Here is a 13,644-nt window from a genome sequence, read left to right as displayed (position 1 = left end):
CCGTCCACTCAGCTCTGAGGGATGCCTTACCTTCCCGTGGCCTGTTCTGGGTTGCCCACCTGGCCGTGCGCTTGAAGGATGCTGCCATCAATACCCTGGCAGGACAATCTGACCGATGATGGACATCTGTCCTAAGCTGGGAAAGTTCCCTCCCACTGGCCTTACCCCTGACCACCCCATATGACACATCCTGACACTTTCATCCCTTACTGTCCCCTCTTCCTGAAGCTGATGCGGGTATTTTTATCCAGAATTTTATGCTAAACATACTCAGACCACATAAAATAAAGCTGCCTATTAACACGAATAAGTAAGACACACAAGTTGAAAAGACCTGTTGTTAATAATCAATATTGGAAGAGCTTGCTAACACTCGAGTAGTACTTTTTTTTTTTTTTCCTGAGGCTTACAGGCCTTTTCTAAAAATAAGCTTTGCCCGGCTACAGATCCTTGGTTCTTACTCACTGCCGTTCCCTCTTAAGCTTTGTTCCATTAGGACTGGAACCATTTGTTACAAAGGGAAAGGCCTCCGTCTGTGTGCACGGAAGGGGCATGTGACAGCCACGGCCGGTTCACCAGCAAACACTAATTAAGTTTGGGAATCAAGACAGCAACAGCGTGTGTGTGTGTGCATGCGTGTGTGTGCGTGTATGTGTGCGTGTGTGAATTTAACAACCCCCTTCCCGCCGCCCCCCAGTTTAGAAGCATCCAGTCTCTCACTAACAACAGAAAATCAGAAGAAAGAGCCGGTAGTGTGCTCAAGGACCAGACGGCAAGTCTCCCGTTTTACTTGCTTATTCTCCCGAGAAGCACGACACCGAAAGTTCCATTTGGCCAAGTTAATGTCCTCCCTCTACCAACAGGCCCTGACCCAGGTTGAAGGGTGCCCTCCTCCTTCCTCCGTACCCCAACCGCACCTTGTACCAAAGCTACACGCGCATCACACCCAGGAGCGTTCACCTGCTGGCATGCTCATCTTCTCATGCTACGGTTGAACTCTGTCCCCTCCCCCAAATTCCTAACTTGAAGACTTAGCCTCCAGCGCCCCAGAACGTGAGAATTTGTCTTACTTAGAAATAGGGTGGTTGCATATATCATTAAGATGAGGTCATACAGGATTAGGGTGGGTCCCTAATCCAATAGGACTGGTGTGCTTATAAAAAGGAGAAATTTGGCGATGGCACACACACACTGGGAGAAGGCCGTGTAACGATGAAGGCAAAGATCTGGGCAATGCTTCTACAAGCCAAGAAATGCCAAAGATCGCCTGCAAAGCCCCAGAAGCCAGGAGGAAAGCACGGAGCAGGCTCCCCCTCACAGACCTCAGAAGGATCTACCCTGCTGCCGCCTTGAGCTCAGACTTCTCACCCCCAGGGCTGTGTGACAACAGGCTCCTGTTGCGCACGGCACCCACTTTGCGGTACTTTGTTATGGCAGCCCTAGCAAACTAACACATCCTCCTAGATGGTGAGCTTCTTGAGGGTAGAGATGGAATTCTATGCACCTTTGTAGCCACTGAGCACAGCGCAAGGTGCAGGTTATTTATATGATTGTTCAATAACGCTTGTTAAATTCAACCAAGAAATATATGGTCCTCTGCCCCCGACACACAATCTCACGCATCTACCCCACCCCCTGCCCCGCCAACACTGACTTGCTGTCGGTCTTGCCTAAGGACAGGTCACACCAGAAAAGAAAGATTGAAATTTAAGACAGAAAAAGTCATCCTAACCCTAGTGTATCAAAATTTCTCAATCTCATTCTTAAATCAACTCCAGAACTAAATCTGCATTTTCCCCCCTACTTTACCTATAAAAATAGAAGCTCATTCAGGATCAAAGTCCCAAGCAAGGAGACTTAGCAAGCCACTTGAAGGAGATGACAGAATTGGCAGGTCGGTCCTAGCCCCCTGGCTGATTGTATGTTCTCTTTAACTGCCCAGCAAGGTGAGGCAAAAACTGCCCCCTGGCTTTCCTGACTCAGACTGGGGGTGATTCAGCCCACCCACCTCACTCTATGGACCCTGAGCTGAATGAGGTCACCAAGGAGAAAAAGGTGACTTAGTATAGTTACACTGAGAAGCAGCCTATTGTGGGCTCCAGAGCTGTAGGTCACTGTGTTTTTGAAACCAAGATAATGAAAGAAACACGGATTTAATCTAACAATTGTATTAAAATATCAATTGTATTAAATCTGTTCACCTTTTAAATGGAATTTTTCTGAAATTAAAAATACACACAAAAATGTATGAACTCCCTTGCCAGTACCCGGTATCATGCTTGAGAAAGTAAGTGTGGTAAAACAAAGAACTTTCTGGAGCACTTCTCTTCAGGTAAAAGTAAAATGAGAATTCAGAAGTGCAGTTTTCCTTCTTTTCAACTGACTTCAGCTAATTCTAGAAAAGAGAAAAGGAACTAAGAAGTGGAAAAGGCAGGTTGGCGGATTATAAAAAATGAAAATTACAGCCGTGGCCATGCTCTGGAAACTATTCCCTGACCTAGGTAGACGTTGATTATTGAACCAACAGCTTGCTTATATAATTACAGTGTGCCTATAAACCCAGTAGATATGATATACTTGTTTAACTATTAACCTCTAGATTTCCTGGAGTTTCCACAATCCAAAAAAAAAAAAAAAAAACACCTAAAAGTATGAGATATGACATGTTCCATTTATTAACCTACTGTGATCATAAGTGATAAAACCATATTGAGCTTGCTAAGAAAAGGAAGTTCTTAGAAAAGACACATAAGGTCTTTGAAGCTCCAGAGATTTTCCTAGGGCATCTTCTCTTCTTTATTCTTCTAAGGAATTGTTCTGCCTCTATCAACATTGTGCTGGTTATTTTATTGATCTTGAAGTCAAGATCCTTCTCCATATTTACTTTGGATCTAGGACACCATTTCCTCAACAGCTCTGAAAATCATATTGATACTTGCACGCTCATTGTAAAAAATGTTCCTGATCCCCCTCACCTGCAGGGCTTTCTAACCCATAGTATCTATTCTAAGCATATCTAGGATTCTAGCTTGTATTCTGTGCATTTCTGTGCAATCTTACCTCCTACTAGACTCTAAGCTCCTTAAGGGCTAGAGGGAAAGAAAGAGTAAAGCAAAGTTAGGCTTATGGCGAACTTACTATAGCTCAATGCCTCAAATCCAGAAGAGCTCTCAATAAATAGTTCCTGAACAAATGAATGCCAAGCACTGGCCAAAGCACCTTACATACATAGCCTTGCTTAATCGTTATAAAGATCCTGTGAATGAGTATCAGTCTCTCCATTTAGCAGGTCAGGAAACTGAAGCTAGAAGTCAAGTAGATTTTTCAAGGCTCATAGCTAGTAAGTGGGAAAGTAGAGCAGCATGCATTTTTATTTAGTTCCATCTAGCACAGTATCTTAAACATAGCAATCGGTAAAAAGTTATTTGCTGAACTGATACGGACAGGCCCTTTATCCACGTTCTCTCTTTAGATGTGTTTGGAGTCTTTGGGGTGGTTTTTTCCAATGGCTAAGAAGTTTGGGGCACAGGAAGGAGTAAATAAAGTGGGGAGAAGATTCCTATAAAGATTTCAGATGTCACAGAAAGGCTGTCTCTGCACATTCACTACGGAATAGTTCCCAGACTCTTTGCCATTCTGTCCCCACTGGTTGCCCAGACTCCAGCCTCTCCCTTATCTCGAACTCATCCCTCCCGAGTGGGCCTGGAGGGGGGAGGGTGAGGAGGGGCGTAAGTAACTCGGCACTCAACACCCAGGCCGCCTACTCCCATGGCTTCTGTGAGGGATCAAGGGAAGGAGTCACGCACAGGCGCTGGCTGCTGTGCGTGGCTGGAGAGACAGCTGGCAGAGGGCTCACCGGTGTAAGAGAGAGAAAACTCTTTGCGAAACCCCCGTTTCCTGTACCACGAAAAAGACGTGATTCCGGTTTCCTCCACTGTGTCCAGGGGAAGAGGGAAACAGTGAAGATGCGGGTTCAGGCCCAGTTGCAAGGAAACTGCACTTGTTACCTTTACATAGAAATAACCAAGAAGAAAGGAAATCGCTAAGCCAAAGAGGCTTGTTCCTCTACGTAGGTATGTTACCAAAGGGGCCATGTTCTCATTACTGTTTTAAAACAATTCAACTTGGATGTGCAGAGAAACACATAAAGTTTAGATCTGCTTAGTTACAGCCTCTCAGAGAGCTAATGGAATCAACATTCATTACTGACGTTTAACATAAACTTCCTGTCTGTACACACCCGTATCTACCAGTAGACCAGTTGTAACCAGCTTCCTTTAACCAATGGGCAGTTTATACTTGGAACTCAACCTTAAAACTCAGAATGAGTCAGGCTCAATATTCTATGATCAACAGAGGCTTAAAGGAACAAGTCAAAAGGAACCCATGTATAGGTAGACACAGGTCAGCCCCTCCTAATTACCATACCTGGCCCTGGTATGCACAAGTTCCCATGGCATCCATTCAGGTTTTCCATCTCCAACCATGTCTTTTGGGAAATGGGTTCAGACATTTATTATGGAGTGACATCTCAAGTGGAGTAGCCAGGAGCTCAGGTACTGGGGTCACACAGACCTTGATTAAAGCAACTGCTCGCCACGATCAAACTTGACATTTAACCTCTAGCCTCAGTTTGCTCATATACAAAATGGGGCATCACCTCATCGGGCCCTAGTGAGGGGAGAATGAGATAACTCATGTTCATCACTAAGCGCGGTATCTGGCATAGAGAAGGGCTCTCCAGCAGTGCAACCACCTAAGATGGTAGGAATGACGGCACCTCCTTGTATGGGACTTGAACGGACCTCATTTGGAAGACGGTGAACAAATCTGGGCTCATCCTACCAAAGCTACTCTGTCCTCAGGTAGCCTCCATCCCCATCCTCCCCTCCCTTCATTTCCAGAACCTGTGCCAGGACCTTCCCTGCTAAATACGCACAATCCCCACAATATCAGTGACTCGGAAAGCAAAAGGATACTCATACGCAAAAGAAAACTGTCCCCAGGCCTGGGGCAGTTAATGTGAGAAAACGGCTCTAGCCTTTGTAGGAGGTGACAACCGGAAACCCGTCTGGGTGAGATGGAGGCTCCTACAATGAAGGGGGGCTTCCATCCTCATTCCACACAGACGACATGATGGCACCTCTGACCTGGGTCATGGCAGGAATCAACAAAGCCAGGCAATGGTGGTAGCATGAGAGGTGTTTTTAGTTCGTTTGTTTTTTAAACACACTATGGGACGAAGAAGGGGAGGATGAAGGGACCAGGAGAAGAACGAATGAACAGCCTCTCAACGGGAGAGGAAAGAAAGGCAAGAAAGGCAAAGAAACGTCAAGCAAACAGGAAGAGTGCAGCTGAGGGGAAAGGACCCCAGGATGGGCCAAAGGAGACGGGTAGCTCCGCTGAGCGGAAATGAGCAATGGCCGGCCAATCTCACAACCAGGAGAAACACCACTCAGACGTTTCCTGTGGGCTGGGCCCCAGAGGTCGCTGGCTGAGTCATGGGCGAGTAGTTATCCAGGTTAACAACTTCCAGTTAAAGCCAAAGAGGAACGTAATACGGACCAGGAGTCATTACGTGATTGAGGAAAGTCACAAAGGGCAAGGTCACCAAACTTTTTTTGAAAAGGGCCAGAGAGTAAATGTTTTGGGCCCTGCGGGACATACGATCTCCATCACAACTATTGGACTGTACAGCCGCGGGGGGAAAGCAGCCCTAGACAACCTGTAAATGAATGAGCAGAGCTGTGTTCCAATAAAACTTTATTTGTAGACACTGACTTCGAATTTTATATAATTTTCATGTGTCATGAAATATTATTCTTTTTATTCTTTTCCCAATCATTCGAAAATGTGCAAATCATTTTAGCGCACAGGCTGTACTTAAAACAGGAGGGGCTGGATTTGGCCCCCAGGCTGTAGTTTGCTGGCCCCCGGTTGTGAGCTTGGGCCCCGTGGCCAAACAGGCTTGGCTTTGCATCCTGCCTGGGCTGCCTGCTGGTTCTCCAGCCGTGGGCAAGTTAGTGAACTCACCTGAGCCTCAGCTTCTTCATCTGTAAGTTAACGATAACTGTATCTGTCCCCCTAGGATTTATGTGAAGTTCAAAAGCATAGCACCTGAAAAGTGACTGACATAAAATAAGTGGTGATGATGATGAGGGTGATAGAATTAGGTGTCTGGGTGTGGGTCGTGATGGCATCAGATCTATAGCTAATTGTCTCTGGGAAAAAAAAAAAAAACAACCAAGGCTGACCCCAATCCGACTTAAGGAGGGATATACAGACTAGAAAATAAAACAGACGAAGAGAGATTCAGCAAGAGCCTGTTTAATGCTTCAACTCAGAACTGAGTTGACTAAATTACGATGATTTGTAACAGACTTCGTGTGTGTAGGTTATAACCTGACTACCCTTTCAACTGCAGAAAGAGGGGGTTTTATGAACTGTGTACCAAACATTATGGACCAGCTCAGGAAAGGAAGACCATCTGAGGAAGCAGAGTAGGAAACAGAACCGAGGGCGGGGTGCGTGGAGGGGGCGGCAGAGACAGTGGTAGGTGGTCGAGAAGGAAGTTGTTTCATTGGGGGGTTATCCATGCAGAGTTCCCTGTTTTGTCATAGGGCAGCCAGCTGTTAAAAACTTTCAGGTTATCTCTCACAACGCTTCAGAGGCTCAAGTTCAAAGGTAACGTACAAACCAGCCCCTAAAACCAGCACAGTGTGGAGGAGTTCACTTCAGTCCTACCCCACTGGACCCTTCAGACAGCTCACCTTAGCTCTGCATATCTTTAAAAGAGTTAGCCAAGGCTCATGCAACCTTTAAATCTGTTTAGAAGGCCTAGGCAGGAGAAATCACACTTCTTCAGCCATTGTTAAGTTGCTTTTTATTGCTGTTCTTGCAACTTCCAAATCATCAAGCAAAGATAGAATGGAAATATTAATGCAAAAAAAGGAAGCACAGGAAAACTGCATTATAATTTAACGACCCCACACCTTTTATGAAATGTGGGGCAAAATGACAGAGATCTCCACGGATGAAAAATACTTTCACTGTCAGACATTTATTGAGCACCTAGTATTTATAAGCTCAATGCTCAAGGAGGCAGAGTTGCAAAGATGTATAAGAAGAAATATGAGCTACCCAGCAGGGACTCTCAGAGATCGTCCATAAAAGGCAAACAACAATTACAGTGGTTAAAACTTGCAGCTGTATAGTGTAGGCATTGGGAATTAAAATGAGAGCATTCGCAAAATATCCTTTGGCAGAAAATTGGTAAGAAACCCCACCACCATGATTGATGTATCACCATTTCTTGGGCACAGAAAAAGAACCCCTGCTGATTGTACTGTCAGCCTTCCTTACCAGCCTGCTCCCCACAAAAACAAACAAAACAAAAAATGTGAAATATACTAAAGATTCTGGGGGAAAAAAATGTTTTATGAATGTGGATTACTAGTGTTTGTGTGTGATTTAGTGAAAAGAACATTGGGGCAGAGAATCAGGAGATGTGAGTTCCACCTATGGTTCTGTCTTCAGGCAAATCACTTTCTTCCAAAGCTTCAGTTTGCTCATTTGTAAAATGAGATGATTAGACTATAAAACTCCTTTCAAAGCTGTAAACTCTACTACTTAATATCAAGATGCATACATAGGCACGTTTACTAAGGAAGGCTATGTTAAGAATACGTGAAGTGTGATTGACTTGATAGAATTTCTGAGGTCATCAAAGTCGATCCTTGCCTTAATTCTTCTAACAAATCTAGTAAAGTAAGCCACGTTTTATGATTAGACATTACACATGAAGCGGAAAAAAAAAAGAAAGAATTATTCTGCAACAATGCACATAACACAACCAGGTGCTTATGTGAGAATTATTTATGAAACCAAAGAAAAACTACTTTTGCCTGTAGAGATAACTGAAAATGCAGAAATGTCCAGAAGTTAGTAAATTCCAGATGGAATTTAAATCAAATCATTACACTTTTCTTATTATTTTCATAAGATCTGGATAGCTATAGTTAGTATAACAAAATGAGTTTATAAAGTAGAAGTTTACTTAAGACATTTTGGTTAAAATTAAAATTAGAACTCACCAGGGAATTAAAGTGTTTAGATGCATTAAAGCTGAACCCAACTTTCAACCCATGATTACCTAAGCTCTGCCATCTTGGAATGTTCTGGCCTAACTTTGAAAATAATTTGATCCCCAAATTAAATTTTTAAAGATACATTTTATGAGGAAAGAAAGAAACAATAACACATGAAACACAAATGTCAAAAGAAAAGAAAAATTCAACTTCTTTATCACTAAGAAATGCAAATAATAGTAAAATATTGATACTTTTTATCAAATTGGCAAAAAATTTTTTTCAAATTATTATACCCAGGATGAAGGAAAGTGAGCATAACCTTTCTTTTTCTTTCTTTTTTTATTTTTATTTTTTTTAGTTTTTATTTTATATTGGAGTAGAGTTGGTTTACAATGTTGTGTTAGTTTCAGGTGTGCAGCAAAGTGACTCAGTTATACATACACATATATCCATTCTTTTTCAAAATTTTTCCCATTTAGGTTATTACAGAATATTGAATAGAGTTCCCTGTGCTCTACAGTAGGTCCTTGTTGATTATCTATTTTATATATAGTAGTGTGTATAACCCTTCTGAAGAGTAATTTATTTGGCAGTATTTAGCAGGATGCTTAAGAGGAGAGAATGGGCACCTCCACACATTACTGGTGAGAATGAGAACTAGTTGCAGGCACTCTGGAGGCCAGTACATCCATGCCCGCCCTTTGCTCAGCACTTCCACTTCTAGGAGTTCATTCCTCCTAAGGAGATAACTGGGCCAATGTGCAAAAATGTGTGTTCAAGGTATTCCTTGCAGTTTTGTTTATAGCTGTAAAAAAGTGGAACTCTGTGAAAGTCCAGTTGGAGACTGATGAAACAGCTACATTCTTACAAATTAAAATGAGCAATTGCTAAAAAGAATGAGGAAACTGTATGTGCATGAGTATAGAAAGATGTCCAAGATATATGGAGTATGAAGCAAGTTGCAAAATATCATATAGAGTGTGTAAAAGAGCACGTATGCAAACATATGTATGCATGTACAAATGCAAAGAGTCACTAAAAAGTTAACAGTAGGTAGCTGTGGGTGGTGTGACTTTGAGTGATTTTTATTTTCTTATTATGAATTTCTCTTCAGCTTGAATTCTTTTCAGTGAGTATATATTGTTTTTATAGTAATAAGAAAACTATTTTTAAAAGGTGAAGAAAAGAATGGGGCATGGGGAAGAATTAGATATCCATAACCTGTAGTTCTGTGTCCTGGAATTTACTCTAAGACCACAGTATATGTAATAATGTATGAACTGGGATGATTATCATAGCAATATTCATAATATTGAAAGTTAATAAACATTAATGTTCTATTTAAATAAATACACTAGAATTAGATATTATTAATGTAGAAATATATTAACTTGGAATATTTCACAGTATTATTGGTAAGTGAAACAAAAGGCAACTAAATAATTTTATACACATTTTGGATTTATTCATATTCACATATATATAGAATAGAAAAATGTCTCAAAGGATATATGCCAAAATGTATACTGTGGTAACTAGTGAGTCTTATTTTTCTTCCCTACATTTTCAAATGTTTCCACGATAAACAAGTATTATTTATGTACTTTTTTCTTTTAAGTTTTAAAAACATCCCTTACAGACCTTTCAGACTTTAAAATAATGCAAAGTAGTTATAATGATACTAATCTGTGAAAAACAAAGGAATGAGAATCTCAGCCCTTTGCTCCAGCATCAAATTACCACCAAGAGACCCCCGGAAAGCCCCTGCAGCTGACCTGCAGCATGTTGTAAAGTAATGAATGCCACACTGATGCAAAACAAACTCAGGAAACCCAGGGTACCTATTCTGATTTTGTGTCCTGCGATGTGCGAGGTTATAAAACATACTGGCTCAGATTACAGGCTAAGCATGACAAGTCCCTCTGGTGCAACCTAACAAAGGAATTTACAGAATGAGAAATTTACACATTTCGTTTCCCAGGGTAGAATGAAATACAGAAGCAAAGAACCCACAGTAGGGTTAAGTCCTTGCCTGTCACTCTCCTACATGCTTCTGAATTATGCCTTATACACAGTTCCCATGACACAATGTACCTATTAACTATTTTAAACCAAGATATACTAATATTTTTTAAAGGTGAATAGAAGGAGAAGTGAGAAAAAGTGCATTTGTAACAGGGTCAAACTCTTTGTATATTTTCAGGTGAACCGGGGGATGCCAGACCTCTCTCCCCCGACCCTCCCTCCCTCAGATCATTATGGCTGATAACAATAGTTTTACTTTCCCGGGTAATGTAGATGACACATTTTTCCTGTAGCCTGTCTTCCTGTAAAGTGCAGGAATTCCTGCACCTTCTGGGTGCCCTTCCTGTTAACTTACATTTCAGATTTCCTCAGAAGGCATTCTACCACTTTAATATTTGAAAAATGTCAGCTCAACCCCAGATAGCTAATATAAACAAGCTGAAAAGCATACCACCTAAAGTTACAACTGTGGAAAACAAAATTTCTTTTTAAGAAATTCTTTCTCGGAATCTCACTGTTGGTAAGGCTGGAAAGAAGTAACCCAGTCCTTCCAGCTCGCAGGGAGTCTGTAATTCTTTTGCCTCTGCTGTGCCTTAAATTAGAGGTCTGTAAAACGGAATTATAGTGATCTAGAAAGTTCATAAAGGTCCTTGAATTGAACATGTTGTTAAATTCTTCAATACTATGAGGTTATAACCACCTTTCACTTTTCCTCCATTTCATTTGCTTATAGTATTACAAAGAAGTTTGGTACTGCAAAAAAACAAAAACAAAAACAAAAACAAAACACTATCTTGGCCATTTGAGAATACCGTAGCTGAATTAGGCCAGTTCCACATTTAAAGCCCAGGCCAAAAGTCTTTGCCATTTCTGAAATGATCACACACTTCCTTCTATCAAAAACTTTCCTTTTGGACAGGAATCCCATGTTCACACCAGATGCACCTTCCAAAGGGGACCCAATTAAGAAAACTATTTGGATAAATGGGAATTAATGTAAAGAACCACCAGTACCTGATCTACTATGGGTGCACCCATAATGGAAGAGTGCCATGCTAATATGTTTTTCAGTTTCCCAACTTCTTCTGCTAGGAGAGAGCCGCCTTAGGAGCGAGCCCCCCAAAATGCACAAAGAAACCTGATTGAGTTTAAACCCTAAGGTCCAAAGATAAGATCACTAGAGCACCCCCTTTCTCTCTCCCAGAGAGATCACTGCCATCTCTAAACTCCAAATGCACCATTTTGCTTCACTATCTATGCAATTATCTTATATCACAATGATTTGCATACGTGCTTTCTTTCACCAACTACATGGTAAATTCCTTGAAGGAAACAACTACATATAAAATATTTTTGTATGTCCCCAAATCCTGTGCACTACAAACACACACACACACACACACACACACACACACACATCTCGTAATATATTTACTCATATATTAAACTGACCTGAATGAATGAGTGAATGCACACCAAATACAAAGTAACTAGATGAAATCTCTCTCACACATCAAAGCCTGGAATGCCCTCCTAAGCGATTATTTCTCTGCTCAATTAAAAGATTGTCGGTTTTCCCAATATTAAGGAACATTGGAAGCTCATAATGCCAATTCCTAGGTACTTCGGCACTCTTAGCTTTTCAGATTTCCATGTTTTCCCCCTAATATCCAAAGAAAAGAAGAGCCCTACTTTGAATTCTTGAGAATATATATTACTTCCTTCTGGGGCTGAGATGTCTGATTCCCATCAGGTAGAACTAAAAAGTGACACAACAACTCTCCCAAAAGTAGCAGAACGCTGATGAGACCCTTGAATTTCACTGGGTCTTACTTACCTAATGCCCTGGGTAGCCTATCTCACCTTGTGCTGAGCTCACCTCTCCTTTCCATACATTCTCACCAGGCATATGCTTTCTCTATGCTCAATAGGGATTTGTTCTAAAACAAGTGACTTACAGTCCTAGGGCCACCTGACAACACCCCCTCAGCTCTCTAATGCCATGTCAGGATTTTTATATTTTTAATCCCCTCCCCAGCATGACATTACGCCTGCAAAATACAACTGTGTAAAAAGAATATTTTTAAGAACAAAAAAAAAAAAAAGAAAGAAAGAAAACAACCATAACCCTGAACTTCTGACCTATTACAGCTGACTAAATATATGCAATTACACACTTAAAAGATTTCATTATGGTTGTCAATGAAACAGTGCAGTCCTCCCACATTGGCGTAATGCTTAAAAGTACAATTTTTCTCCCAGTATTTTCCCTCGAGATGCAAAGCATCTCCCAAATGGGAAGACATAAAACCTCGATGTCCTCATTGCTGCTTCTAAATACTGCGAACCAATAAGCAATTGGTGTAAAGTGCAAAATCTCGGAAGAGAAAGACTTCTTGTCTGCTTTTTTGTAAAATGCTATTATTCACCTTTACTTCCTTTAAAGATCAGAAGTTGCTTAATGTTCAAAACGATACCAATGGAAATTTAACTAAATACTAGCACCAACAATTCATTCCCAAAGGAATATAAGATTACATTAATTTCCTACTAGTTTAACTCAAGTTTTACCTTTCATTTTCATCTACAGACTTTTTAAAAGTTTGTATTCCTGTTGCACGTAAAATTACCTATTATATGTGTGCATACTAAAGAATTTTACAATTATATAAAGCATTGCACATTTAGACGCTACCAACCTGCTCTATCTCTCCTGACTGTGCAAAAGGCAAAAAGAGCTCAGTAATCCTAGCAGAAGAATGCAAATAACGTCAATGCACAGCTGAACTGCAAGCCCTGCCTTACAGGAACTCTCTGTGTCTGCAAAAAAAAAAAAAAGACACATACTAAACAGGAAATGCAACTGAGATGTGGAAAACCTCAAACTTAAAAATGCAATCGCCAGGCGAAAATTGCATCCATGCATTCATAAATGCATGCACAACCCTTTGCATTTTTGCAAGTAATGCAAATAGGCTCTTACCTTTCGACTGAGACATTTTCCCCTTTCCTTTGATGGGGGAGGGGAGCACAAAAGACTTTGCCTTGCTTCTCTTCTGTAGCTAGTTTTGCAACAAAGATGCAAGCTGCAGGCGTGCAATCTTCATGCAAGTGGAGTTTCTCTTGACCGAGGCAGCAGATGGACTTTCAGGGAATCCAGATGGAAATGCACACCTTGCAAAACAGACTGGAAAGTGATTTTTCCCCCAGTTGCAACGTTAGGGAAGGCTGTGCTGCAGCTACATGATGGGCCAGGGCTGGCAGCTAAAAGCTCCAAACTTGGAACTGAGTATCTTAGTGCGCAGACGTCCTTCCTGCGAAGGGCGCGGGGGCCGCTGGGAAATGTAGTTCCCGAGCGGAGTCCACGGGGCTCTGATTTAAGGACACGTGGTCGCGCGGGTCGCTGAGCGGGGTGATTGGGAGCAACATAGGTTGCATCCAGGTAAACAAGTCATAGACGCACTCGGTACTAAGTGATGGGAGAAAAAGGCAAGGCCCAGGGGAGCGGGCATTTACGTTCTCCAAAAGC

At 41.6% G+C, this 13,644-nt stretch overlaps 1 protein-coding gene across 3 annotated transcripts in view; it reads right to left on the bottom strand.

Annotated features, from left to right (window-relative positions):
- MAP2K6 (mitogen-activated protein kinase kinase 6) overlaps nt 1–13,376 on the bottom strand; it is a 132,258-nt gene extending 118,882 nt beyond the window's left edge. For all 3 annotated transcript variants that reach the window (XM_059906518.1, XM_059906517.1, XM_059906519.1), the window contains exon 1: nt 13,099–13,376. In XM_059906518.1, coding sequence (XP_059762501.1) covers nt 13,099–13,114 — 16 coding nt within the window. In that variant the 5' untranslated portion in view covers nt 13,115–13,376. The remainder of the gene's footprint in view (nt 1–13,098) is intronic.
- Between the last annotated feature and the right edge of the window lie 268 nt (nt 13,377–13,644).

The sequence above is a fragment of the Balaenoptera ricei genome, chromosome 20 (assembly GCF_028023285.1).
Source record: "Balaenoptera ricei isolate mBalRic1 chromosome 20, mBalRic1.hap2, whole genome shotgun sequence".
In the NCBI taxonomy this organism is placed as follows: domain Eukaryota; kingdom Metazoa; phylum Chordata; class Mammalia; order Artiodactyla; family Balaenopteridae; genus Balaenoptera; species Balaenoptera ricei.
This window is presented reverse-complemented; position numbering and strand designations above follow the sequence as displayed.